This window comes from Didymosphaeria variabile (genome assembly GCF_027946475.1).
Source record: "Didymosphaeria variabile strain IMI 356815 chromosome Unknown scaffold_5, whole genome shotgun sequence".
Lineage (NCBI taxonomy): Eukaryota > Fungi > Ascomycota > Dothideomycetes > Pleosporales > Didymosphaeriaceae > Didymosphaeria > Didymosphaeria variabile.
This window is the reverse complement of record NW_026611624.1, coordinates 1,679,609-1,704,679: the sequence shown is the minus strand read 5'-3', so window position 1 is coordinate 1,704,679 and position 25,071 is coordinate 1,679,609. Positions and strand designations below refer to the sequence as shown.

Genomic DNA, 25,071 nt, shown 5'->3' with positions numbered 1-25,071 from the left:
ATATGCTGTGTGCGAAGAGTGAAAGCAACCTCGGTGTGCGGCACAACAAATGGTATATCAATCGTGAAATATACCCTGTAGTACATGAACCAAACAAATGCACGCTGTGTTCCGAAATACCCCCCATATGCCGTGTCGCCCGTTAAGATACTCATACCTCTTTACTCATACCCCCATAATGGATGAGGATCTCCATATACATAATCTTCATCCTATCTGTGAGGTCGACCTGCTCTTGAAGTAACGCAGAAATTTTAGCTGTTTCGACCACGACCGTTCTTCTTCGCGCGTTTCTCGGGCTTCGCCTCCTCAGGTTGAACCTTGAACTCCTCGCTCGCTAGGTCGACCTCGCCCCCCACAATACTATGCGTCAGAAAGTCCTTCGTATAACACGTATGCCCAGCCTCAAGTAACGCGGGCACATCCTTATCGCCTTCTGCCTCAGCCAAAAAAACAATGGATGCCTTCTCGTAGAGGTCTTTCCCTCCAGGCTTCTTGCTCACGACACGGCGCGCACCGACGGCTTTGCACAGCTTGTCTATGTCGGCGAAGGAGGTTTTGTATTGCGCTTTTAAGGCGGGTGTGAAGAAAATGGTGTAGCTTTCGAAAAGACGGCTTTGCGGGATTTTCCAGACAGGCTCGAGGTCGGGCGGCTTGTAGAGTTCGAGAGGCAGGAAGCGGGCGGCCTTGGTGGAGTCGATGAGCCATTTGTCAGTCACGATGGGGTGGCCGCTGGCGACGGCTTGGAGGAGTTTTGGGGTCTTGAGAATGGGGCCTTCTTTGATACTGAGTTGTAGGTTAGTAAGGATGCACGTACAACGGTAGTACATATGTCTGCTCCAGCTACCATGAGACAAACGGCGACGAGTGACTTACCAAAGAATGTTGCAGTCGACCTCAACGGAATCAACGATATTTCCTCCGGTCTTCTTTAGGAACTTCACAAAGGAGGAATTTGGTTGGATTGTAGAGTTGCTAAGCGCTACACGAGGCTTGGGGCCGTTATAGTCGTCCTCAACATCGACTGGTGAGCCTGCGATCGAACTCTGCGTGCTACGCTGGCTTCGAGACGGCGTAGACGCTGCTTTCATAGCTGATTCCCGCTTCTTACTCTTGATGGCGGTCTTGCGAGCAGTCTGCACGGGAGTCGAACTGCCATTGCTGTCTTTGTCGACCTTTCTACGCTTGGTGAGATGAGTGATAGGGCTGCTGGATTCTTCTTCGAGAGCTAGACTTGGTCGTTTCGATGACTTCGGTATCTCCACTTTTGGCTGGCGAGATGACTTCCGTAGTACCGTTTCAGAAGTCTTAGGCTCCTCCTCGTTGTCTTCCGTCTCCGCATCAGTCGGATCCTCAGGCTTGGTAAGGTCATTAACAATACTCTGTTCCTGAGGTGCGTTGCTCAATACAGGAGGTTCTGTCCGCGAGGGCCCGATGCGATCTACGGTCGGTGTTTCTTGGATGATCTCTGAGCGTGAAGCCGACATGTAAGGCGTCGAGCGCATGGTCTGTGATTTGCTAACCCCAGATACAGTGGTGTTGTTGAGATCTTCATCGTCATCTTCAGTTTCATTCTCAGCCTGGGCAGCTTCGCCGCTCTCACTCAAGTTTTCTTTCTTCTCTGAAGATTGCACTTGAATTTGCGGTGCAGTCCAGATTAATGTGAGAGTGCCTGAGGTGTTTTGAGAAGTGATCTTATCTTGATTCCGAACAATGGTTGTCTCCACACGATCGTCAGATTTCGCTCGAAGTAGGAAAGCTTCTGCTGGCGGTGTGCCACTGCGCTTTCGCTGAAACCTGGTTGGCACAGGTGGCAATATTTTTAGGTCTTCGAGTCCAGCTTCAAGCTTTGCGCCGTAAGATTGTACAGCTATGTTTCATGAGCTGATTGTTCACAACCTCGATGCTCAATTGTACATACCAAGTGTGCCCAGAACCAGTGCTGGGTCGACAGGTGTAGCGCGCACGGCTGACAAGCCGGCATCGCCTGCAATAATGTAAAGGGTCTCACCTGCGAGAGCAGGATAGCTCTGCTGGCCATCGGTAGAGTTGACAACCCAAGGCATCGTTGAGGCGAGCAGTCGTCGACGCGAGAACGCGGTGTCACCTGAACGCGGGAGTTAGACTAGAGTATTGCCTTCCCCATTGACCGACGCTAACGCCAGAGCGCTTAGCGCGCCTGCTCTCACCATTCACCGGAAGCGTGAAGCGCTCGCACTTTTACGCACTACATGATTCAGCGCAAATTATCGCCTTCATATCTGTTATCACCGCGCGGCTCCACTGGCGGCGTCGCCTAGCACGCCTACCCGTTTCAACGCTCGGGCCCCGGCGTGTAGAGAACAATACTAAGCGCCCCCGCTTGGCACTCACCATAGCTCAACAGGCCGAAAACATATTATGTCGAAAGGCTGACGCGTCGAATACTGAGCCTTTGGAATTACTGCGAGACAGGCGCGAGTTCGATGGAATTTCTGGTTCTAGCTTGAGTCACATCGAGGCTCTTAGTATTGTGCCTGCGACAGCGGAAGTGGCTCGCCGCGAAAAAGCATCTCAGTGCTTGATGATGGCAGATATTGTTCACGCTTATGTCGTGAAGCTTGAGGGACGGTGAAGTGATTGGTACACCATCACTGACATTGTTTGCTTCTCTCCACCTCCACCTCGTGTAACAATATTGCTGGCGTACTCCGACTCCAGGAGTACTATTGTACGGTTTGATATTATTCGCAGCTCCCGGCTTCAGCTTAACTTCTGTGCTGCCAGCTCTCACTCCTTTCCTTCTTCTACTTCAGCTCCCTCCTGCTTCAAATTTACACTCTTCCAAGTCTTTCCAGCGACATCCGACAGTTCTGGACCATTAGCCCCGCAACGGTCATAGCCTCACCAACTCTTTGTCCTTCAAGATATCCGGCTTAGTACTGAACTGACGAGTATCTCTCCGACCCCCATCGCGAATCTCGACATTGCCCACATCAATTGCAATCGTCTGCACGCCATGTCGGACCCCCTTCCGCGTCCCGAGGATGTCTACACGCAGGAGTTCGTTCTTTATGCTCCCGATGGGTCGCAGTTCACCACTTCCATGGCTGATATCGACTGGCTAAGGCACTTCGGCGTCCGGGTAGGTATCAATTGGGCCACGCAAATTGGCGCGTCTGTCATCCTGCTGCTGGTGCTCCTCCTCCTTACTCGGCGCGAGAAGAGGAACTCCTCGATCTTCATCATGAACGGTCTCTGCCTGGTTCTCAACACTATCCGCTCGGTTCTCCAATGTGTCTACCTCACGACTCCCTTCTTCCATCCCTACGCCATGGTCGCCCAAGACTTTACCCACGTTACTCCTGCTAACCGCGCTGTCACTGTTGCCTCCAACACGATCACGCTCTTGCTCGTGGCAAGCATCATGGTTTCCTTGAGTCTTCAAGTCTGGGTCGTCTCCATTACCGCGAAGTCGCTGCAGAAGTGGATCATCATGGGCGTCACCTCCGTCACCGCATTCGTCGCCATTGGTTTCCGATTTGCCGTCACCATCATCAGCAATAAGCAGACAATGAAAGATCAGGGCATGGAGCTCTACAATGGACTGGTGAATGACATGTACATCACATTCGCTATCGCTGTCTGGGCCTACTGCGCAGTCTTCACATTCAAACTCGGTCACGCCTTGCTAGAGCGCAAGAGGCTTCGGATGACACAATTCGGTCCGATGCAAGTCATCTTCATCATGGGCTGCCAGACGATGGTCATTCCAGGTAGGCCTTTCCTACCTCATGGTACACTGACCATGCGCTAACAGCCCCAAGCAATCTTCACCTGCCTCAACTTCTATGACCAAGTTCCCGAGCTCGCGTCCCAGAGCATCACCGTCATCTGCATCTTCTTGCCTCTCTCTGCCATCTGGGCTGGTCTCGTGGCTAATGATTCGGGCGTCGGCGGTAGCGGCCCCGACTCGCACCAGCGCCTCTTCAAGAACGAGTTTTTCCGATCTTCTTCCACAAGCACCAAGGGTTACGGCGAAAAGAGTCATCTGACAGGCAACACCTTCGGTAGTGGCAAGGAGCCCGAGAGCCCTAGGGTCCACCATTACCACCAGACCAAGGACTCCGTCGACAACGGCATCTACATGCAAAAGGAGTGGCACGTCGAAGCTGGCGAGCCTAGCGAGCTTGTTGTTCGTGAAGTCTAACTTTTCCCACGGAACATAACTCGGAGGCGAAATCGGTCCTTTCCATAACAAGGGCGCACCAGTCTTTGCATCGACATGTTCTCAGCACATCTCTTCTCTTTTATGAACATTCAAAGTTCGATGCCTCTCTTTCTAGCATCATCTCCCATTGGTCCACTCCCGGGAATACTCGTGCTCAGCTTGGTTCTAATGCACATTCACCTGTCATTCACTGCTTTATTGATCAAGGAAGCTTGCATCATTGGCTACGGTGAAATGGGATCTGGGCAAGGTTTCTTATTAGCGGAGATTGTGAAATGGTGGCATATTTCATACACTCACTATTAATACAAATTTCATGCATCATCCTCTGTAGCTGTCCCATTCTGCGAAAGCGAGTTTCGCCAGGAATGCGCAAGGTAGTGAGCTTGACTAGGAATCAGAGCTCTAACAGACATGTATAGTCATTCATGGGCGCATAGCGGGCAACATGGCATCTGCACACCTATGCATGATCAATGAGGCGTTCGGACCATCAGAAGTTTTCGGAGGCTTCTTAGCTCGCCTGCCCACGTTGACGCAAAGCATAGTACGTCTGTAGCGATCATAGCATTGTAGCATCTTTCGAGATCACATCGCTTATTGTATACAAGCTTGCGGTCTTGCGGTTTATCCGGATCCGTACTCGGTCTCCAGAAGGTAAGCGAATAGACATGCAGTTTGTTAGGGATACTATCGACTTTGACGTAATTGGCGATGTCATCAACTCATGTTGGGAAAGAGATCGAGGGCGGTCCCAGATGCGTTCTGTTGTATGTTGAACAAACGCCGGCATGACAGGCATCCTTGGATGGAACTTTAGATGTACTATCACTGCCGCGGGGGTTTCGACCGATACGACCCAGAAGGGTCAGCCGTACCGGCGGTAGAACCACTTTTATTACCGTCAGAAGGATATTTCTTCATGTTAATATCCCGAGTAGATAATCTTGTTGATGGACCTTTGCTAACATCGTTTCCTCAAAGCGTCATTGTCCTCGCTCTTCCGTCGGTGTTCGTGTGCATCGACGAGCACTTGTTGTACTATTTTGGTTAGTGGTTTGAGTGTAATCAGATCTCCAGATGAGCGATGATGCTTGACGAGCCTAACTGAACTAGACAACAAGCGATTGAGAAGAGAACCTAGAAATCGTGACGAAGGAAATACACAAGTAAGATTATGGAAGGAATAGATGATGCCATCCAAAATTTCGTGCAGATATGTCTATGATAATTGAGTCCTTACTAGTCAGGTTGAGACATCTTTGACCATTCAATATCTCTAACCTTACAACTTTTGTCCTCCGTTGTTATTCCAGTCTTCAGGATCGCAGTAAGCCTTGAAGACAACAAGACCTTCTCCTCCATCCTCTGCGTCCGTCTCGCTCTCGATCACAAGCGTTGCAGTGGAGCCCACGAAAAAGACGTAGCCTTCCTCAATCTTCTCTGACTTGTTACCAACGGAGATAGTTCCCTTGCCCCGGGTGCAGAGCACGATGCTGGGTCCGTCGATATCATTGAAGGTAGCCTTGGCACCTGACTTGTTCAGCGCAGCACGGACAACAGCGAACTCGTCGATCTCCTTCGGGTTGTACTCGATAGCAGATGAGTTCGAGCTGTATGCGGTAGCGTTGAATTTGACGCCGGAGTAGTCTGGCCGCTCCATCTTCTGCTTGTCGATAGGCGCGTATGAGTACGTGAGCATAGAGGTAAGAGTGTCCACATCCTTGAACTTGGGAGTGAAACCTGCACGAACAACGTTATCGGAAGAGGCCATGCATTCGATAATGTCACCGGAGAGGTAGGCGTGGATGTCGTCTGCCCGCAAAAACATAGCCTCGCCAACCTCGAGTTTGACATAATTGAGGAAGAACTGTACGAACAGGCCAATGTCCTTAGGGAATTGGTCGTTCAGCCGAACAACTAGATCGGCAAGCTCCTGGCCATCATTGGAGGGTCCTCCCTCGCCGGCGAAACTGGCGCCTTCTGACGAGGCCGCTTTGAGGAGCTCATCAGTGGCTGCATCAATCGCTGCTTTGTCGGTGTTCATGAGCTTAGTGAACGCAGACTGAAGAGCCTTCTTGTTAGCCTGCACATCCGCATCATTCTCCGAGGTCTCTTTGCCCTTGACAGTGCTCTCAAAATTCTTGGCCTCCTCCTCGCCAACAAGCTTGCGGAGAGAGGGTATGTTTTGAAGAAAATGTGAGATTTCAGCAAGTGGCCGGAAACCACAGAGGCCATCGAAGGGAGTGACGGCAATTGTCATCTCAGGCTTATGATTGTCATCTGGACCATATTAGTAGAAGAATACGTTCGTTGACGCAATTCCCTACCCGGGTAGTTTTTGGGATCCTTGGCGTGCAGTTGCTCTGCGAGCTTCTTATTGGGGTGCGCCTGAATGCTCAAAGCCTTGCCGATAGACAATACTTTGAAAAGGTAAGGAAGCTTGCTTCCAAACCTCTGCGAGACGGTCGACCCGAGTAGCTGCTGGTTATCTGAGACAAGATCTAGGAGGGAGCGCTGTGTTTCAAGGTCTTTTGAAGGAAGTGAGGGATGGGTCCCCATCCATAGCTTGGGATGTTAGCCACTAATTTTCACCAATGGAGAGGCGAATGAGTACCTCAGCGTAAGGCTTTTCTTCCTGGATGGAGAAGCCATCTGAAGGAGTCGCAGCGGCGTATTTGGCTGCTGCAGACGACTTTCCGACCTTGCCTGGAGGGCTTCAGCATCCAGCTCGTGTTTTAATTTCTCGGCGGGGCATCTGACGTACCCCAGTCGTAGCTGTTGCAGCCTGCAATCATTAGTTGATGCGCACATGCATTGAGAGTAGCTCTGCATTACCGCATTGTAGTCGAACCAAAGGTACCTGAACCATTTTGAATAACGTTCCTAAGGTGTTGATGAAATTGGTGTTGCTGTCACCGCCAGTTTCCCACTACGTGTGTGGCCGCACCCCGCGTTCGTGGCACGATGAGTGGGTCGAATTAAGCAGCAACTACCCACTGCCACTAAGCCTCCTTGGCTGATAGTGGCTTCGCTTAACGTGACCTTCCTGGCCCGGTACCATCACCTCTCAACGACCAACCCGCGGACCACCTTTCTGCGCATTCGAACTTGGGCGCCGATGACCCCGAAAACTTCTCGTCACTCGTAGCGCGCCGCAGGGGAAGTGCGGCCAGTCCGATCAACATGGCGGCACGGAGTAGGCCTCGTGGCGGGCAAATCAAAGATGAGATCGACGAAGAGCGACACCTGTGGAACACAATCCGGGCCGATGGACGAAGGTTTGACCAGCTCATGGTAAGTGTACTCCATTCAGTACTACTTTTGGTTGTCGCGTCTTCTGTTTGGACATCTACGAGAATTCGGTACAAGCACCTTAGGCACGTCGATTGCCAGAGACAGATATGACTGTCACAGCACACTCGCTACTCTACACAATGGACCTAAGGACAACTTTGTCTTTTCCAAAGATCAATTCCAAGTCTGGTACCCGGGCGGATGTTTACTCCCTGGCACGGACACCTGCGCAAGGCCAAACCCATCCATTACTTGCATTCGGCATATCCTTGGAGTCTATCCGTACCGAATTATTATGGCCATTAATCAACGTCCCGCACAAGTTCTGGACCCTTGTGTAATCATCACTACCTGCTCGTCGTCAGTACGACATGCGAAGCGCGATATATGTAGCTGCCCTTGGATATCTGACAAGCCATTCGTGCAATAACTTAGAGGACGCCGCGTCCTTTCTTGGAGGCCTTGCGAACCTGTTTCTGACTATTCACCTAGGCTCAATCCGATAACCTTCAAGAAAAGATACTCGAGCTAGCAGGTCAACAAGAAGCCCGTAAAGGTGCACAAACCCCTGCTGCAACCATAACAGCGAAGTCTAATTTTCCCAGGACGCGGTGATGCGCCCTCCTCCCGCATCGACAACGAACTCGATGCTGCCCTCCGCGAGAACATCAAATTGAGCGAAGAAATGCTCACCCTCATCAAATCCGATCAAGGCAACGACATTTGCGAGCAGCTCACCGTCCTCTCAGCCCTCCGCTCTGCCGACACCGATAGCTCCACCTCCCGCGCCACCAACCCCGGAAAGTCACGGGATCGCGGCCAGAACAAGAGAAAGCTCACCGATGCCACGGATGATCGTGATAGCATTGCTGCCGATAGTCCCGCCGTGCCGAGTCCTAAGGTTGTTCTCGGTAAGGACAGGGACAGGCTGCTGCCAAAGGGCGGAGGAAGTAGGGCCGGTAGCGTACCCGCGGGCAGGGAGAGCAGTGTGAAGGTAGAGGACGAGAAGGATGATATCAAGGGTAAGAAGAAACGTTCTTCTATGGTCACATACTCTAAGAAGGGCGGTGGCTCTGCCGGTTCTTCTCGCTGAATGTGCTTCCTGTATCTTTCTTTATTTCCTTACGTCGAGATACCCTATGGGCGGCTGGCTGTTATCTAGTCTTCGATAGACTACGATATGTAAACTTTTCTTTCGTCTCTCCATACCTTCATGTTTGTGCGCCTTACTGTAGTCGGTCTCGCATTTCCCTCCCACCCTCGAAGCTAATCTCATCCACCACAGAGACGAAACAGCGCCTCACAGTCCACACCGAAGTCCTCTACCGCGCTCCCCGCTCGCGCAACGGCCCCGTCCAACAAGAAGGCGAAGGCACACTCCACCGCATTACCAGCGTGATCGGCGAAGGCAAACAACGCCGCTACGAAATCATCGATTCCGACCCTGACCCCCTCACCCCCAGCATTCCCTTCCGCGCCTCTGTCGCCCACATCGTGCCCATCCCGCCCGCGTCCTTGAATCTCTCTCTGCCGAGCCTAGAGGCGAAGAAGAATGTGCTTGCGTTGTATCCGGGGACGACGACGTTTTATAAGGCTGAGGTCGTGGATGGGTGGAAGAGTGGGGAAATGGGAAGGGGATGGAATTAAAAAGGAGGGTGGGGATGAAAAGCCTGGGAAGGAGGTTTATGTCACGCTCAGGTTTGAGGGCGAAGATGAGGTGGATATGGTGAATAGTGTGGAGAGGAGGTATGTTTTGCCTGACAAGGCGTGAGGAAAAGAACTGAGCTCGATACGATCTGTGGTGCAATCTAGGGGTGTATGTACGGGATATGGTTCGTGCTTTCAAAGCATATCGCTAGGCGTCGCTATTAGTCTTTCATTCATTACATCGCAGTTCCTTCGGGTCAAGCAGTGGCTTTCGTACGAATATCCATAAGCTCGTCTATCACTCATACGTTATCCACACCAACAGCGAACATAAATAGATCTACAAACAAAAAGCATGCAAGTGACATCAGCAGTCCCATTCCATTCAGGTCAACCAGCTCAATACAATCTGGGGTATCACCACCCGTGCTGCCGCCGAGCGAAGTGTATCGAAGAGAAAGGGTTGCCTTCCCACCTGACAGTGGGAATAGACGCAGTATTAGAAAACAAGTATAGTTCAAGCGAGGGTAGGCATGACGAAAATCGAGACCGAGGACCGGGTATATGCAGAAAGACGAATAAGGTTTGGTGCGCATGCAGTCGTACAGAGGGGAGGTCAAGTGGAGAGCGCTTATTTCGGGGGAAGCTTGACGTTGTTCGAGAGCCATGCCTAAGAAGGGTCAGCAAAGAAAGAGGCATGCGGGCATGTTATGGAACGTACCAGGCCCTCGAAGATGCCCTCCCCTGTGGTTGCGCAGCTGGGCTCGACTTTCCATACGTGGTCCTTTGCGATTTTCTCGAGCTGGAGCTTATCCGATACCTCCTTTGGTCGCATAGCTATCTCACGTTAGCGCAACTGCCTTCTTACTCAGATTGTGTTGTACGCACCACCCTGTAAATCCTGCTTGTTTGCGAACACTAGCAGCAGCGCATCCCTCATTTCCCGGTCTTGGATAATGCGCGCAAGTTCGGTCCGTGCCTCCTCGATACGGTCACGGTCGTTGGAATCGATAACGAAGATCAGCCCTTGGGTCCCTGTGCACAACTGTCAGACTATGTCCTCTACGTAGATAAACGGCGTAGATAAAGGATGGTATGGCTGTCCGTGTGCATACGTCTGCACTCGCACTTGCCTACCCGGACCAAAGTCGCGCCCCAACATACCCGAGAAGTAGTGTCTCCATAGCGGCCTGATCTTGTCTTGACCTCCGACATCCCAGACGTTGAATTTGGTGTTCTTGTACGTGACGGTCTCGACATTAAAGCCGACGGTAGGAATCGTGGTCACGTCCTGGTCGAGCTTGAGCTTGTACAGAATTGCTGGAAGAATTGCATTAGCATATGTGTTGCCTTATCGAGGGAAATTGGGCAGACGTACTCGTCTTTCCGGCAGCATCGAGGCCCAGCATAAGCAGCCGCATCTCCTTGGATCCGAAGATCTTGTTCATCATTTTGGAAATCGAAGCACCCATTGTGCCTGTATATATCGCAATCCGCTTCGTGTGTGGGTATCGTGGAGATTCTGGGGAAATCAGGCGTGCTGAGCTGTCGCGAAGATACGGCGATGTTGGAGGAGCGCGCAAGTGCAATTGAGGCGGGTGGAGGTGTGGGTGTGCAATTAAGCCGTTGCCGAGGGCACAAAAGCCAGGTCTGGCTGCAACGATGGCGTGGAGGGGCGCTTGTATGAAGGGTGCGAGGGTCGACGTTGGAGGATGGGGGCAGCTTCAGGGTGAAACACGGCAGGCGCGTTGGAGGATGGCCCGATGCCAGCCAACCGAAGACGCGCGCCCAGGACCACCAGCGCTGCTCGTTTGCGCACCTCGTCACTCTTGCAGGCCCTTGTCCGTACAGAATAGGGGCAATACCGGCGCCTTTCTACGTTTTCGTTTGTACTTTGCGCTCTTTGCGGTGTGTTTAATGAGTTCTGAGAGCTCCGGTGACTAGTGTACCGCTTTTGGTGTCACTTGCCACCGCCCGCAATCTAACGACGCAGGTACGCGCGACCTGACTCCTGAAGCACACAGCTAGCTGCAGTTGCGTGCAGCCTCAACTTGCAGCACGCAGCACTTCTCGCGGCGCATATCACGTCGTTAGCTGACAGGACCCGGTGCAGTGGCTCGGCACCGGAACCGAAACTCATGTCTCATCTAGAGATGAGATCCAGATTGTTTGCAAACGCCTGAGCATCCCTCGAAACGCAAAACGTGTTCATCCATCGTCGTTTCGTGGACGTCGCATGCTACTCTGATTCTACTCTACATATAGTCCGCAACGTTGTGCCGAACGTCTACTCCAAGATGTTGCCGCCAAATGCACCCTGCTGACAATCAGAAGCCGTCGTCGATGTTCCTCTTCTTCTCTTCGGTTAATCTCTCCTGGTTCACCGCATGCCACCATGTGTGGCTCTCCTCTTTCTCCTCTCCGGCCTTCTCGTCCCACGGCTTGGGGCTCAGGATGTAATGGATGTTCTTCACCTCGTCGTCCCGCCAGATCTTGTCGTGCACGCCCTTGTGCCTCAGCGTCTTCAAAGCATTGTAGATGTAGGGCAGCGCGACCCAGCGACCGTGGAAGACATCGCCGAGCAGCGACTGATCCGCAAAGTCATAGTCCATTGATGACTCTTTGCCGAGCTGGTCGGAGATGAGCTGGTAGACGTCTTTCGAGGGGTTCACGACTTGAAGACCGCCGTTGGGCATGCCGAGACCAAAGTCAGGCGCCGCACCTTGCTTTTGCGCTTCGTCGGGCTTGTCGTGCTGCGAGGTGAATGCGCAATTCTCCGGTATCCTGTGGTGCATCAGTCCATCTGCTCAACATAACGTAGCAATCAGCGCGGATGTACCAGTTTTTCGGATAGTGCGGCTTCTTAAGCGGGTTGCACACACATGCATGGCTCGCTGCGAAGACCCTTTGTCCCTTGCCCGCCGCGCTCGGAGGATCCAGCTCCATCTCCATAAGCTCATCCATGTTCTTCAGCGCCAGCATATCCGAGTCCAACTGCACGACGCGGTCATACTCGGTCAACGAGAAGGGCGTAAGCTTGCTCCAGCAGTCGTAAAACCGTGGGTCGTTCGTGTAGTCCTTGTCCACCTTCGGCAGCAGATACGGGACATACTTCTTGGGTATGCCGCGCCTGTCGAGCGCCTCGTGGCCCTCTTGGGGGAATGTGTCTGTGTAGAGCGCGACGAGTGGATATCTGGTGCCGTGCTTCTTCAAGCTGTAGTCGAGCGCGAGGAGACCGCTGAGGTACGCCGTATTCGTGATGAGCGTCGTCCACACTGATATCGTCAGTCTGAAAATATTACTCAGTCTGGAACGCGCTACCTTTCTTCGAACCGCCCGCCGGCACGCCGTTCGATGTGCTGTCAACACTGTTGGTAGTTGATGATGCCATTGTGCCTGTTGTTGTCTGTCAATCACTGAGCGCCTGTCACAAGTCTTTATCTGTCAGTCTGTCTGCCAGTGCTGCAGGTTAGCCACGCAAACACGGGCGAGCGCCATCAATCTTGCGACACATGCCAGTGTCTGGGCTTGGAGGGGCTCGATGGAGGGGCTCGCGCGTCCACTAGCTCTATCACGACGTCCACAAACCCTGGTACATCTTAGCCGAAGACGAGCCGATCTCGGGGCTCAGTCAAGATCGTCACCACATGGCGTCGCGGAGCCTTGTGCTTCTCCGACGGACCCTTCTGCGCGTGGCATAATCAGGAACGGAATGAACATTTCCACTGCTGCTCCTCCCCGCCATTCTCTGTTGTATGTTGCGTGAAGCTTTATCGCTGATGCCGGCATGATTCCACGGTTACGCCCACACCAGAAACACGCACCATGTCTGCCTCGATGAAGAGCCACAGCCAGATCCCGGGCGAGCTCGTGGACGCGCCCGACCAAAGCAAACCCAGCAAGTCGCCCAAGAACTATCGGGGGTTCGTCGCAGGCGTCTTCTCGGGCATTGCAAAACTTTCAGGTGGGTTGCGTGGCTCTTCCTGCGTTGTTATTTCTGGTGTTTGATACCGGAAGCTGATACTCTGCAGTGGGGCATCCGTTCGACACTATTAAGGTGCGATTACAGACGTCCGACAAGGCGCATTTTCGAGGACCACTGGACTGTTTGACGCAAACGTTGAGGAATGAGGGCGTGAAGGGAATATACAAGGGCGCGACGCCGCCACTAATCGGGTGGATGTTCATGGACTCGCTGTATGGATAGAGCGCAGCCCGCGAAGTTCGGGGACATATACTGACCGCGTGTGCAGTATGTTGGGCTCACTGAGCGTATACCGAAGAGTCCTGAACGACAATATCTTCCATCCCGTAAGATACCCAGGCGAACAGCAGGGGAAGCTGCCAGTAGTTGGGCACGCGATGGCCGGTGTGATGGCCGGTTGGACTGTGTCCTTCATCGCGGGACCGGTCGAGCACATCAAGGCGCGCTTGCAAGTGCAGTACGCAGCGGAGAAGAGTAAGAGGCTGTATAGCGGGCCAGTTGACTGTCTGAAGAAGACATTCAAGAACCACGGCATCCGCGGTGTGTGGCACGGTCTCAGCGCAACTCTCCTCTTCCGCACATTCTTCTGCTTCTGGTGGGGCTCGTACGACAAGTTCACCCAGTTGCTGAACACCCACACAACCCTCTCCGCTCCGGCCGTAAATTTCTGGGCCGGTGGCCTGTCCGCTCAGATCTTCTGGATTACTTCGTACCCGAGCGATGTGGTCAAGCAGCGGATCATGACAGATCCTCTTGGCGCTGGGCGTAAGTTTCCGAGATGGAGAGACGCGGCGAAGGCGGTATACAGAGAGCAGGGCTGGAAGGGATACTGGAGAGAGGCTTCGTGCCGTGCTTCTTGAGGGCGTTCCCGGCGAATGCGATGGCGCTTGTCGCGTTCGAGTCGGTCATGCGCGCGCTGCCAGAGTAGTGGAGACTGAAGGTCTATGTCGTGTGAGTCGCCATATTGCATTTTCATTCCATTCAGGCATAGCGAAATGCATGTTACAATACCCTACTTCTGAACTATCCATTCCAAAAGTCTTGTACAATCATCATGGATGCCCTTGCGCTTCGTTGCTCCTTCAATATATCGTGACTGCAGCGGGACGAAACGCGCTTTCCGCATCACTGAGTTACAGCTTTTTTCCTCACGAGCTCAGTCAACCGTCACATTGAGAACAGCGGCTCGGCACAGCTTCAGTAGCCCACATACTCTGCTGTTGGATCTAGTAAGTGATTGACTGTTTTGGGACGCTCTGTGGAGGTTTGCAAGCCACCTATGGTACCCAACCTTTGTATGGGACAGGCACGTAAAGATCATGCTACAACTTGCCGTCACCGATATGTTCCCTTAGCTGCGCCGCTTGCCCCCCCCCCCCCCCAATTGCCCCTGCGTACACTCTTCTTGTTGTGTCAATCGTTTTCCCTTTTCTCCGCCCGCTTGAAGGTCTGCAGAGGGTTCGGCAGGTTCGAGTTGGTCAAACATGCGACCTCCTTGGGAAAGCTTAGTCAGATGGCTGCTGTTGTGCATCGATTGTCGTAAGGCAAGCATTTGCTGTGGGGTTGTGAGCTTGTTGCGAATACTTGTTGAAGTTCTGCAAATGCTTGTCTTACAGTTGCGACACTTGTGAGTATGGCCCAGATACTTGTCCTTGTTTGCTGACCATTAGCCTTCTCTCTTACTATTAGACTTTCTGGCTGCATCAAGCTGTATAAAATGTTTGCCGAATTGTTATTTGCGACTCCTACCGTCTTTGGTTCAGCTACGTTGTGGTGTTGCGCAAGCCGCTTGCATGTCTCAACTGCTCCAAAATTTTACGACGCACAGCATATATCAAGAGCCCAGCTAGCCGACTTTTTGGAACATCGTAACACGACCGATTCTTTCATTGTTCATCGTGGCTTAAGATATCTCTCTTGATCAACATAGCACGACCCAACACCTCTATCGCCAGACTGTGAACTTCCTGGCTCCATCTCTACAATGGCTCCAAGCAAGGTGACGTACGAAGAACTCAGAAAGAAGGAGAAAACTGCTATCACAGACCAATTCTTTACTACAAATTGTATTCGTTGCAACGATCCTTCACACTCTTGTCTCATTTGTCCGAATGCCGCTAGTAATTATGCCACTGGACCTTATGGGTGGCTCGGAGATGGGAAGAAGATGGGAGCAGATAAGCACATCAACGACCTCAAGGCAACATACCAGCGAAACCCGGCCGACAAGATTTTTTCACAAGCTTTGAAGAACAGACGTGCGCAGCTGGCGGCGTTGATTGGAAGTTCAGCCTCAAATTCAACTCCAGCCCCAGCTTCCAGTGTCGGACTCGATTCACCTCAAGTGTCAATGACGGATGAGACCACGATGCCGACCTCCACGGATACTTCGGCATTCACTAAGACACCAGCTCGATCCAAAGACTCACTTCAGATCGATGCCTTTGACAACGCTGGTGAGGCCACAGATACCCAAGACGAGCAGTATGAGCAGGAAGGAAACTACCCAGACTTGCGTCGCACAGTCGTAGATAGTCATCAGCCAACTTCTGTACCGCCGCCTTCTTCTCAAGATCTTGCGAGGCCCCCTAACATTGCTCAGCCAAGTACTCTTCAACATTTGGACCATAATCAGCTGGACTTTCCCAAGCGAGAACATGTGTTTCCAAATGAACACTCCCATGTATTCACCAATCACTTTGAGGTCCAAATTTCAAAGGATCTCATACTTCACAGATACACGATCCTGTCGAACTTCTCCGCGCTGAGCAAAGGAAAAGTCAAAGACATTGTGAAGACAGCAATTCAAGAATCCGAATATCTCTTCAACTATCAAGCGAGCTTTGCGACCGATTACTTTGATACCATCATTGCTTGGACTGATCTGCACAGTCGGATACCACTCGAGCGTACAGAACTGCAGACTAACAATATAGCGCCTGGCACGGAATGGAAATTAATTTCTCTACAAGATGGAGCAACACCCAGACACCTGCGGCTTCGATACGAGGGTACTGTGAATATTCCAAGCATCATTGAGTATCCAAATGCCATCGACACTTGTGCGAGGGATATTCAGGACCCTACAAGGGCGGCATTAAACATTCTCATCTCTAAATGTTTCGAAGAATCTACAACGAACACTTTCAAGGTTGGCGCGAACAAGTACTACTTGAAGAATTCTTATCGGCCCCTCGTGGGTACACCACCTCAAATTTGTCGTTCTCTTGAGACTTCCCGCGGTTTCGATTACCAGATGAAACCCGGTGTTGGCAAGATACTTTTGAATCTCCAAACCCGCACGAGTGCTTCTTACCGACCCGTGCTACTTAGCCAGTTAATGATAGATCGCCAGACATTCTCGGGAATTCGCTCTGAATTGCGAGCCATTCTTGCAGGTCTGTGGGTTCGCATCGAATACAAAAGAGGCGACCCCAACGACACTGAAACTTATACACGATTGAACAGTGAGGAGGCTCGTGTGAAGAAAATATGCGACCTTGGTGATCCATTGCGTGCTCAGAACTTTTCGCTGAACGGGACCAATGTCAATGTTCGGGATTACATCCACAATTGTAAGCCACGCATCTTAGGTCATGAACTTCGCTAACGATCTCAGCTCGGAACGTCACTTTGCAGCATCCTGAATTATGGGCAGTGAACCTGGGATCAAGGCAAGATCCAAAATGGTATGCACCTGAAGAACTGCAAATCATGCCCTATCAGCTACACAAAGACCTACTGCGCCCCATCTGGACTGCAGCTATGATCAATACCGCATGTATTAAGCCTTACGAGAACGCTGCCCTCATTGAGGTTTCAGGCATGGAGGCGCTTGGATTTGCTCCGAACGCGGTTGGAATGAGTGCCCTTGTAAGTTCGTCGAATCTCCAATTAGTAGGAAGCTAAAAATTTTCCAATAGCCACTCTGTCCCGTGATAAAGTTGAACCCAAGCATGATGAAAGTGCCCAGTCATAGATTGGAATTTCCATATGCTAGATATGGAAACGAGACATTTCAGGTATCAGCACGTTGGAACACCAAGGGTAAACAGTTCCTTCGTCGCAATTGGAAAGATATCGGGGTGCAATTGTTGATGGACCAAGGGGTAGCAGACCCAACTCTTGCGAGACGTTGTTTCGAGCAGTTCAGAGACTTTGCTGGCCGGCCCACTGGAGACCATAAAAACTACAGCGTTGCAAAGATGATACAAATTGGCCCTGCTGTCACTCTAGACCCGACGAACCGCGAAGCAATGACCGCAGTAATGGCTGCAGCGCAACGCAACACCGATCTCTTCCTAATGGTACTGGCGAATCGAGATCAGGATGCGTATGCCAACTTCAAAGATCTTGCAGATCGAAAATTCGGAAAACACTCCTTATGTGTCACAGAGGCAAAGTTTCGCAGTAAATTGGGAGAGAAGATGGGCAACTTGATGCTGAAAGCGAACTTGAAGACAGGCGGCATCAATCACACCATCCACGGCGGACAGATCCAGCGCATGTTTGGCGACACTCTAGTCTTGGGTGCTGACGTTACACACCCTGGACCCACAGCGATTGTAGGATGCCCATCCATCGCTGCAATCGTCGGGTCAGTGGATGAACTGGCAGGTCGATTTCTGGGATCAATGCGCTTGCAGAGTCAAGGCAAGAAAGAGGTATGTTTACCAATTCATTAGATTGGTATGATGCTAATCAGGTCAGATGATCGACGAAGTAGAAAGCATGGTGACAGAGCGGATCATAGACTGGTGCGGAGAACAACAAGCTGCAAAGCGGCAGCCTGGGCAATGCCTTCTACCGATGAACATCATCTACTACCGCGATGGTGTGAGCGATGATCAATTTAAGCAGGTGAAAGAGGAGGAACTGCCTTATATTCGGCAAGCTTTCTTGGCTGCGGTCGAACAGCTCAAGCTCGACAGGAAGATCCCTGCCGACTCAAACCCGCCTTTGCCGAAAATCACGGCAATTATTTGTGTCAAACGTCACAGCGTCCGCTTCTACCCAGACGATAAAGCCGGAGGGGCGGACAAAACCGGAAACTGTCATCCCGGAACACTGGTGGATGATGTGGTGACTTCACCGTTCTACATGGACTTCTATCTACAGTCTCATGCTGCTATCCAGGGGACTGCAAAACCGGCTCATTACTTCGTCATTGAAAATGAGATGAAATTGAGTGAGCTGCGGATTCGACAATTAGTAAGTTCGCACTACCGTATGATTGTCACTTTGGTGATATCACTAACTATCTAACCAGACCCATGAGCTGTGCTACACTTACGTCCGTTCAACAAGTGGAGTCTCATACGCATCGCCCGCCTACTACGCTGATAGGCTCTGCGAACGTGGCCGTTGCTACCTCCGTGACTTTTTCGTGCGTACGACTGCCGGTCGACCTCGCCGCAACGATATCGAGAGGAAGCAAAATCAGCAACAAGATGCCCTCCGTCACAAAAGAGTCAAACGATACGGACCTGAGCGCGATCCCAATACTGGCAGAAAGCGTAGGGTGACTGGGAGCGAGCAGGAGCAGATACAGACAGATAGAAACAGTCTCAGGGACTTTTGCAATGGTTGGACGATGAACGAGGCTGAGCTGGCGTTATATGGTGTTGCGGACAGCAAGCCTAATGGTGATCTGATACCGAACTCTCCACGCAATCCTTGGGGTAATCAACCGTTGGGGAGGACAATGTTCTGGATGTAGGCCCGTACCAAGAGGAGGGGTTTTGGAAGCGGGAAGACGGTGGTGAATTATTCGGATTGGGACTGTTGCGTGATATCTAGAGCTTTTCTTTCCTTTGTCTTGTTTTGGCCGTCAGTCTTCTTTGTTAGTGGAGATAGCTTCGCTTCTCCACCTTTGCATCTTCCCTTGCCTTCTTTTGGTTTTAGCATAGATCGTCTGCTGCTCACCGACTCCTGCGTTTCCATAGACTAATTGGGCTTCATAGACTACTTGCTTCCTGAGGTTAATTGCGTTCCATACACCACTCACTTTCCCTGGAAAACTTGTGTTGCACACATTACTTGTTTCTCATGGAATAATTTTCATGTACACCCATTTCCTACTGGTGCGTTTAAATATAATATGTTTTCCATTTCGCCCTTTTAGATATACTAGTCCTCAGATGTTGGTGTAGGACAGAGTTTACCGTTAGTATTTCTCCGCAAGGTTAGCCGCAAGCTTTTAGCGAGGATCGAGGACTAACCAGATTTCGCATTGCCGAATGGAAGGCAGAATGGTGCGCTTTGAACTATTGGCGCTTATATCACTAAAACCACTCTACCTAATTTCAATGCCAAGCGCAAGGAAGGAAAGACATTCCTGTCGACCCTACCAAGAACGATCCTCAACGCCGTGGTTACAGCAATTAGACTTAGCGTAGCGTTTCTAGAGTTTAACTGTCCCTGATTCTCACAACACTCAGTTTCTATTGCATCTAGGATGCGAATGCACCTATCATTGAATGTTACCGGGATTTTTATCAGCCTTTAAGGCGTCAAGTGGCCGATGGGGCGTTTGCGTTATGCATGCCCCTCATAGCATTCTAGCAGCATTGACCTGACGAAATCGGAGTGTTTTGTTGCGCCAAACGATGTATGCCATATTGTGCGCGCCAGGTCTTGATCCATTAGCACACGCTCGCTAATAGACCACATTGCTCGAGTCTGTAAATAGCACGTGCCGTTAGGTAGGTAGCGCTTGTGGTGGAGGGACTCAGAGAGGCAGCGTCAACTATTGCCTTGCTTTTGCGTTCGTTTTCCTTATAACGGATCGTGTTATGGAGCAACATATGTGTACTGAATATTCAAGAACTCTTTATGAGAGGAAGCTCGATACCACCGCGGCTATACCCCGCTATCTCTTCCCAAGATTACGTTCTACCAGGGCTTCTGCATTTTGCAATTCCGTCAATGATTTCCTTCTGATACAGTACGAGACTTCCAAAGATATTCTACTGATCTGTGTTTTGCACTTCATTGTTCAATCCTCTATAGCCCTGGAAACTTTCTTCAGGATCCCACTTTTGGCGGATCTCAGTAAACCTTGTGAATGCAGAGTCTGGCATAACCTGCAATATGTTAATACTCAACTTGAAGGGGAGTACAAATAGAAGTACATGTATGGCGCGACGTACCTTGCTGACAGGCCACTTGGTGTTGAAATCAGCGACATAAAGACCACAGGCGACAGACTTCGCAACCTCATTGACGTGACGAAGCTTCTCGTGCATTACATTATCCTTGTCCGGATCTGTCCAGCAGCACATGGCGGCAATATAGTACTCTTGCGGAAGGCTACCAGCCATGTTTATCTCACTAGGGCATATATGTGCTGCGACCAGGCAGCCTGCTGACTGACGGGTAGGTAGGTTGCACAGCATTGGCTTCACTGCCGAAATGAGCTGTAATAACAACATGTCAGAGATCCTATGCAGTATATGGATCTCGGTGAAGCACCTACTTGCTTTTGATCCAGATCCGGATTGCTTAGAATGCTCGAGCACTGCCACCTCTCTCCGTGGTCAAGTGGCACGAAGGCTTCTTGGGCTGCGAATAGCTCTTTCCACGTTGTAGGTTGTACGTCGGTCACGCTAATTAGATACGGCCTTACATGCTCCGGTAGCCGCGAGTCCGAAAAGGCCGCCATCAGCCATGCTACTTGTTCCAAGGAGTTTGTGTAAGCTACCACAGAGGCGGCCATAACGAGTGTTGAAGAGTCCTGAATTTCATCGCTTATCCTCTTGGGATCATACTTTTCCGGGTAGAATGTTCCAAAGGTGATGTCTGTTCCCCTCTTTAGGTGTAGCTTCAGCTGCGTCTAGAAGATACCCAAGCACCATTTCATATCCTTCTCGAATATTGAAGAGTAAGGATGTTTGAAAGAGCTTCCTGGCTGGTATCGTCCGGCACCAGAACTTCGTCACGACTCCAAAGAACCCTTGTCCACAACCCCTAGCAGCCCAAAACAAGTCCGCATTTTCTTCCAGAGACGCGACAACGACCTCCCCAGAAGCCGTGACTACTTCCATCTTCAAGACCCACATTTCTGCAGTAAGACCCCAGCTGCGGAAGAACCAGCCTTGCCCGCCAGCAAGCAGGAAGCCTCCTACAGCGACACTCGGCGTATGACCATGAGGAAAGAAGCGGCCTACGGAAAGCATCTTCTCCGATATTTCCGCGCCGGTAACGGCTGGACCAAACGACACAACTTCAGTTTCTAGGTCATATACGACTTCGCGATTGACGTGGCGAACGTCGATGAGCATGGCTCCGGCGAGGAGACCTGATGCAGTCCATTGGTGGCCACCAGATCTCACTCCAATATGTAATTTTTTCTGACATGCTCTTTTTACGGTGGCCACGACTTGGGGTACGGTATATGGAATTACGATTTCTACTGGCTTTCGGCTTGGCACGTATCCGTTCTGGTAACCAAGGCGGAAGGATTCGTACTCTTCGGAGCTTTCAGTGTAGCTTCTAGTCGCTTGCTCATCGATTCTCGTTTGCGCGCACCCATTGCTTGGATTTCTAGAAACCGGTGCTGGCAAAGCGACATCAGTAACATGACTTACATGGACATCGATCCCTAAGTGTTGGACCAACCGGACTAATGCCATAAATAGAAGATAACTCACTTGAATGCATAGCCTACACTTCGTATGCAGGTTTAAGTCACCAAACACAAGTCAAGAACGGGTGGGCATCAGGTCACTATCCCAAGTGGCCTCTCCAACATGATCACACGCGGATGGAGGTTGCAACCGTCTTGTACTAAACACTGTACCCCAAATACCAAGTACTGCCCATGCCCCACATGCTGTGCAGTGCGGCCTCAAGCTGACGTGGTTCGTCGAAGCTTTGTTGTTTTGCGGTTGCGGTCCCCCGCCTTCCAGCGCTTCCGTAGCTTCCCCCACATTACGTACGTGGCGATTCTCATGAAGAAGAGACTGGGCGATTGAGGTGAGCGAAGTATGAAAGTAACGAAGGCATATCCGTGCCGTAATCTATATCAGTCACTGCATGGATGCACATCTTGAATTGAATTTGATTGTTTGCCACGCTAACCGTCTGCCATCAACGCACAACCATCGTCTTTCCATTGAACAGCACCCAGTTTCCGCTGCATCGATCGTGCGCCGGCGCCGCCGAATCCGTCGGAAAACCGATTACGTTCGCCCAACAAGCTTTAGAGACGATGGAAAGAGTACATCTCATCATACCTGGTCGTTTTGTCTTTGAGGCGATTCCTGCTCTCGCAAAGCTACCGTCTTGGCTCTATTGTCTTCCATTTCAGCTTCTCCTAGGCTCCGCAATCGGATCGAAAGACTTCTACCTGCTGTCAAAAGAGGGCCCTGAAGCGCCATCGAAAAAATTCGCGAAGAGCTGGTGTCGACTCGACAAGAGGATGGACTGACTGATGTGGAAGTGGCGGGACTCTCTGGGAATGTAATAGAAGGCGGGGTCGGCACGCCATCAAGTACGATGATCAGCTGCGTTCTTTCTGTGTACTGCTTTCCCCAATTCCATGGAAAATCCAGGCTGAGCTCGATTCCGTAGTGGGACAGGACCGATCACCAGACTGGCGAGACGTCGATAGCAAGCGGGTACCTTACCTCTATGCTTTGGTCGAGGAAGTGCTGCGCTGGAGAACCGTCACTATCCTTGCTGGCACTCCACATGCGAACTCTGTCAAATCCGTATGTCCAGCTTACCATTTCCGCCGGTACAAACTTTACATGCACACAGTAGGCGATTCATCAAGATCCTAGCGACTTTCCGAATCTAGATGCCTTCAAGTTTGAGCGGTTCCTGAAGGAATCTAACCCGTATCCCAACGCTCGAGGAAGTAATCTGTTCGGCCGGGGGTGAAGAACAGCCGAGCAAGGTTTGCTGTGCTCGCTGGCACATATACTTTGGGCGTTCGACATTCATGCTGGGTTTGATGCGAACGTACGTTCTGCCTTATGGGTTGCATCCTCGAAGCAGCAGGCTGACTATGAGAGGCAAGGGAACTCAGACTCGACAGCTTCGCTTACACCGAGAGTGGAAATGTACGATCAGAAGCCTTCAAGGCGCGTTTCGTCCCCCGGAATGAGACGATCAATCGCCTCATCGTAGAGGTTATTACGGTCAGAGAAGCGCTTGACGCGTACAATGGTGAAATGAAGGTCAGAATGGAAGATTGCAGCAGCAATTCCGCATGGGTGAAGTCACTCACTTCTTTCATTCACCAAGCTATGCCACGGGAACTTTCCTCTTACTTCATTCACTTTGGGTACCATATATAGATAGAATCTCTGTGTGTACACTATAACTCGAGTAAGCCCACCAGCTGGTCTAGTGGGGTAGGTCTGCGGAGAAATCTAGAGTTCCTAAAAGGTCTGCGGAGAAATCCAGAGTTCCCAATCTTGAGTTATTTTTGCTTTTAAAAAGTACGTCAGTTCGATTCTTCCTCTTTGCCCTTTCTCGCAAAAATGACCCGAAAGCCAATGCTACTCAGAATGGGTCTGATAACATGTGGAGTGACGAATTTTTTGAAATGAAGCATCTCGTTCCATTTGAGCGAACCGCATCATGACCCAAACGTCAGGGATATCCTACCAAACGCCGTCGCTATGCTGTGTGCAAAAGCACCGTCCAACTCCGAATGATACACAGCAGCCTGAATGTCAAACCTCACGGCCTTTCCACTCTTCCTCGTCACTACTGTCGTCGGGCTTCTCTTCCCACCCAGCCAACCTCCGGAGTACCCGATTCTCTTCCTTCAGTCCCTTTATCTCACTTCGTAGCCCTCTCTCACTCTCTCCTTGTGCTCTCAGTGAGCCCCTCGCATACTCTGCGACTCGGCCTAGCCCCGCTTGCCATTCCGAATGCTCCAACCGCAATTGCATGCTCGTAGCACGCTCTTGTTCGAGAAGACCTTGGTAGTGTTTGTGCAGAGAAAGTATAGCTTGTGTCTGGTTGTAGGCGTATGGCCGGAGCTTATCGAGCAGGAGAGTAAGGGCGTTTTCGTAGTCGGTTAACAGGGTTGCGAGCGTCGAGTTCTGGGATGTCAAAATTGTCATTCGAGATTGGGCGGTGTGCAATTGGTTCTGCAGTTGTGTGACTTCGGCAGTGCGGGTCGCTGCTGTTGTATGTCAGCTCGGACTCTTCACTTTCGTCAAGATGACCTGGTGCACGACATACCGTTTATCTCTCCATTCACCTCACGTATCGCTAATCCGCCAACACCACCTTCTTCCGCAGCTCTTGCCTGTATGGCCTGCACACCATTCACGATCCCCGCCGTCTGTGCCCTGTTCTCCTCGAGCATCTGGCTCAGCTGTTGAACCACGCTCCATAGGTGATTCATATCCGTTTGTTGACCACCGCTCGGCAGGCCATTGACCATCGGTATGCCATTCTGCTGGGGCCCGGGACCAGGCATGCCGTTCGCTTGTGTAGAGGTTGGCGAGGGAGAAGGGGAGGGAGCGGCGCGGGGAAGCGGGGGTTGCGGGCCTGAGTCCAAGAAAGAGAAATTGTTCATAGTGCGAGTATGAGTTTCGGCGTCAAGGGGTGCCGGAACAGTAGGGTGCCCGAGGGAGGGGTTGTTGTTTTTGGTAGAGTCGTTGTCTGGGAGATAGACGAAGAGCCCTGGGACGAGGAAGGCGCAGCGCGCGCAGTATCCTAGTAGACGCGTTTCGAATACTGAATGCTGCGCGCGATATTGAAGTGCCAGCAAAAAGATGAGCTGTTCCTCCGAGGGACAGGATATTGGGATGAATGCGCAATGTCGCCGCATGGCCCGAGGTTGAGCCGACAAGGCTAGGCCAAATATAGATAGCATCAATGTCTCGTGTGAATGGCAGCAACGACCTGTAAAGTGCGATGCAGCATATTAGCTGGGAGACGGAGTGTAGTCGATCCAGCGGGAATT

At 51.3% G+C, this 25,071-nt stretch overlaps 10 protein-coding genes across 10 annotated transcripts; 4 read left to right on the top strand and 6 right to left on the bottom strand.

Moving 5' to 3' along the window:
* Positions 1-254: 254 nt before the first annotated feature.
* N0V89_007036 (uncharacterized protein) lies at positions 255-2,066 on the bottom strand (the record flags this gene model as incomplete). Its single annotated transcript, XM_056215802.1, has 3 exons — positions 255-786; positions 877-1,870; positions 1,922-2,066. 3 exons carry the CDS (start codon positions 2,064-2,066, stop codon positions 255-257), a joined length of 1,671 nt encoding a protein of 556 aa, XP_056070049.1.
* A 932-nt stretch (positions 2,067-2,998) lies between these two features.
* Positions 2,999-4,189, top strand: STE2 (pheromone alpha factor receptor; the record flags this gene model as incomplete). Its single annotated transcript, XM_056215801.1, has 2 exons — positions 2,999-3,755; positions 3,807-4,189. The coding sequence occupies 2 exons, from the start codon at positions 2,999-3,001 to the stop codon at positions 4,187-4,189; spliced, it is 1,140 nt and encodes a 379-aa protein (XP_056070048.1).
* A 1,306-nt stretch (positions 4,190-5,495) lies between these two features.
* On the bottom strand, positions 5,496-7,008 carry PMI1 (Mannose-6-phosphate isomerase; the record flags this gene model as incomplete). Its single annotated transcript, XM_056215800.1, has 4 exons — positions 5,496-6,493; positions 6,541-6,741; positions 6,806-6,919; positions 6,978-7,008. The coding sequence occupies 4 exons, from the start codon at positions 7,006-7,008 to the stop codon at positions 5,496-5,498; spliced, it is 1,344 nt and encodes a 447-aa protein (XP_056070047.1).
* A 388-nt stretch (positions 7,009-7,396) lies between these two features.
* On the top strand, positions 7,397-9,154 carry N0V89_007033 (uncharacterized protein; the record flags this gene model as incomplete). The annotated part of the gene is made up of 4 exons (XM_056215799.1): positions 7,397-7,507; positions 8,000-8,063; positions 8,113-8,574; positions 8,793-9,154. 4 exons carry the CDS (start codon positions 7,397-7,399, stop codon positions 9,152-9,154), a joined length of 999 nt encoding a protein of 332 aa, XP_056070046.1.
* Positions 9,155-9,785: 631 nt separating this feature from the next.
* ARF6 (ADP-ribosylation factor, Arf Arf6) lies at positions 9,786-10,626 on the bottom strand (the record flags this gene model as incomplete). Its single annotated transcript, XM_056215798.1, has 5 exons — positions 9,786-9,824; positions 9,876-9,991; positions 10,043-10,189; positions 10,319-10,474; positions 10,533-10,626. The coding sequence occupies 5 exons, from the start codon at positions 10,624-10,626 to the stop codon at positions 9,786-9,788; spliced, it is 552 nt and encodes a 183-aa protein (XP_056070045.1).
* Positions 10,627-11,481: 855 nt separating this feature from the next.
* On the bottom strand, positions 11,482-12,545 carry N0V89_007031 (uncharacterized protein; the record flags this gene model as incomplete). The annotated part of the gene is made up of 3 exons (XM_056215797.1): positions 11,482-11,938; positions 11,994-12,429; positions 12,476-12,545. The coding sequence occupies 3 exons, from the start codon at positions 12,543-12,545 to the stop codon at positions 11,482-11,484; spliced, it is 963 nt and encodes a 320-aa protein (XP_056070044.1).
* Positions 12,546-12,979: 434 nt separating this feature from the next.
* N0V89_007030 (uncharacterized protein) lies at positions 12,980-13,999 on the top strand (the record flags this gene model as incomplete). The annotated part of the gene is made up of 3 exons (XM_056215796.1): positions 12,980-13,118; positions 13,186-13,351; positions 13,408-13,999. 3 exons carry the CDS (start codon positions 12,980-12,982, stop codon positions 13,997-13,999), a joined length of 897 nt encoding a protein of 298 aa, XP_056070043.1.
* Positions 14,000-15,123: 1,124 nt separating this feature from the next.
* Positions 15,124-18,858, top strand: N0V89_007029 (uncharacterized protein; the record flags this gene model as incomplete). The annotated part of the gene is made up of 5 exons (XM_056215795.1): positions 15,124-16,714; positions 16,759-17,012; positions 17,162-17,803; positions 17,850-18,350; positions 18,409-18,858. The coding sequence occupies 5 exons, from the start codon at positions 15,124-15,126 to the stop codon at positions 18,856-18,858; spliced, it is 3,438 nt and encodes a 1,145-aa protein (XP_056070042.1).
* Positions 18,859-20,107: 1,249 nt separating this feature from the next.
* N0V89_007028 (uncharacterized protein) lies at positions 20,108-21,421 on the bottom strand (the record flags this gene model as incomplete). The annotated part of the gene is made up of 4 exons (XM_056215794.1): positions 20,108-20,224; positions 20,291-20,557; positions 20,767-20,973; positions 21,176-21,421. The coding sequence occupies 4 exons, from the start codon at positions 21,419-21,421 to the stop codon at positions 20,108-20,110; spliced, it is 837 nt and encodes a 278-aa protein (XP_056070041.1).
* A 2,403-nt stretch (positions 21,422-23,824) lies between these two features.
* Positions 23,825-24,582, bottom strand: N0V89_007027 (uncharacterized protein; the record flags this gene model as incomplete). Its single annotated transcript, XM_056215793.1, has 2 exons — positions 23,825-24,282; positions 24,342-24,582. 2 exons carry the CDS (start codon positions 24,580-24,582, stop codon positions 23,825-23,827), a joined length of 699 nt encoding a protein of 232 aa, XP_056070040.1.
* Positions 24,583-25,071: the final 489 nt, after the last annotated feature.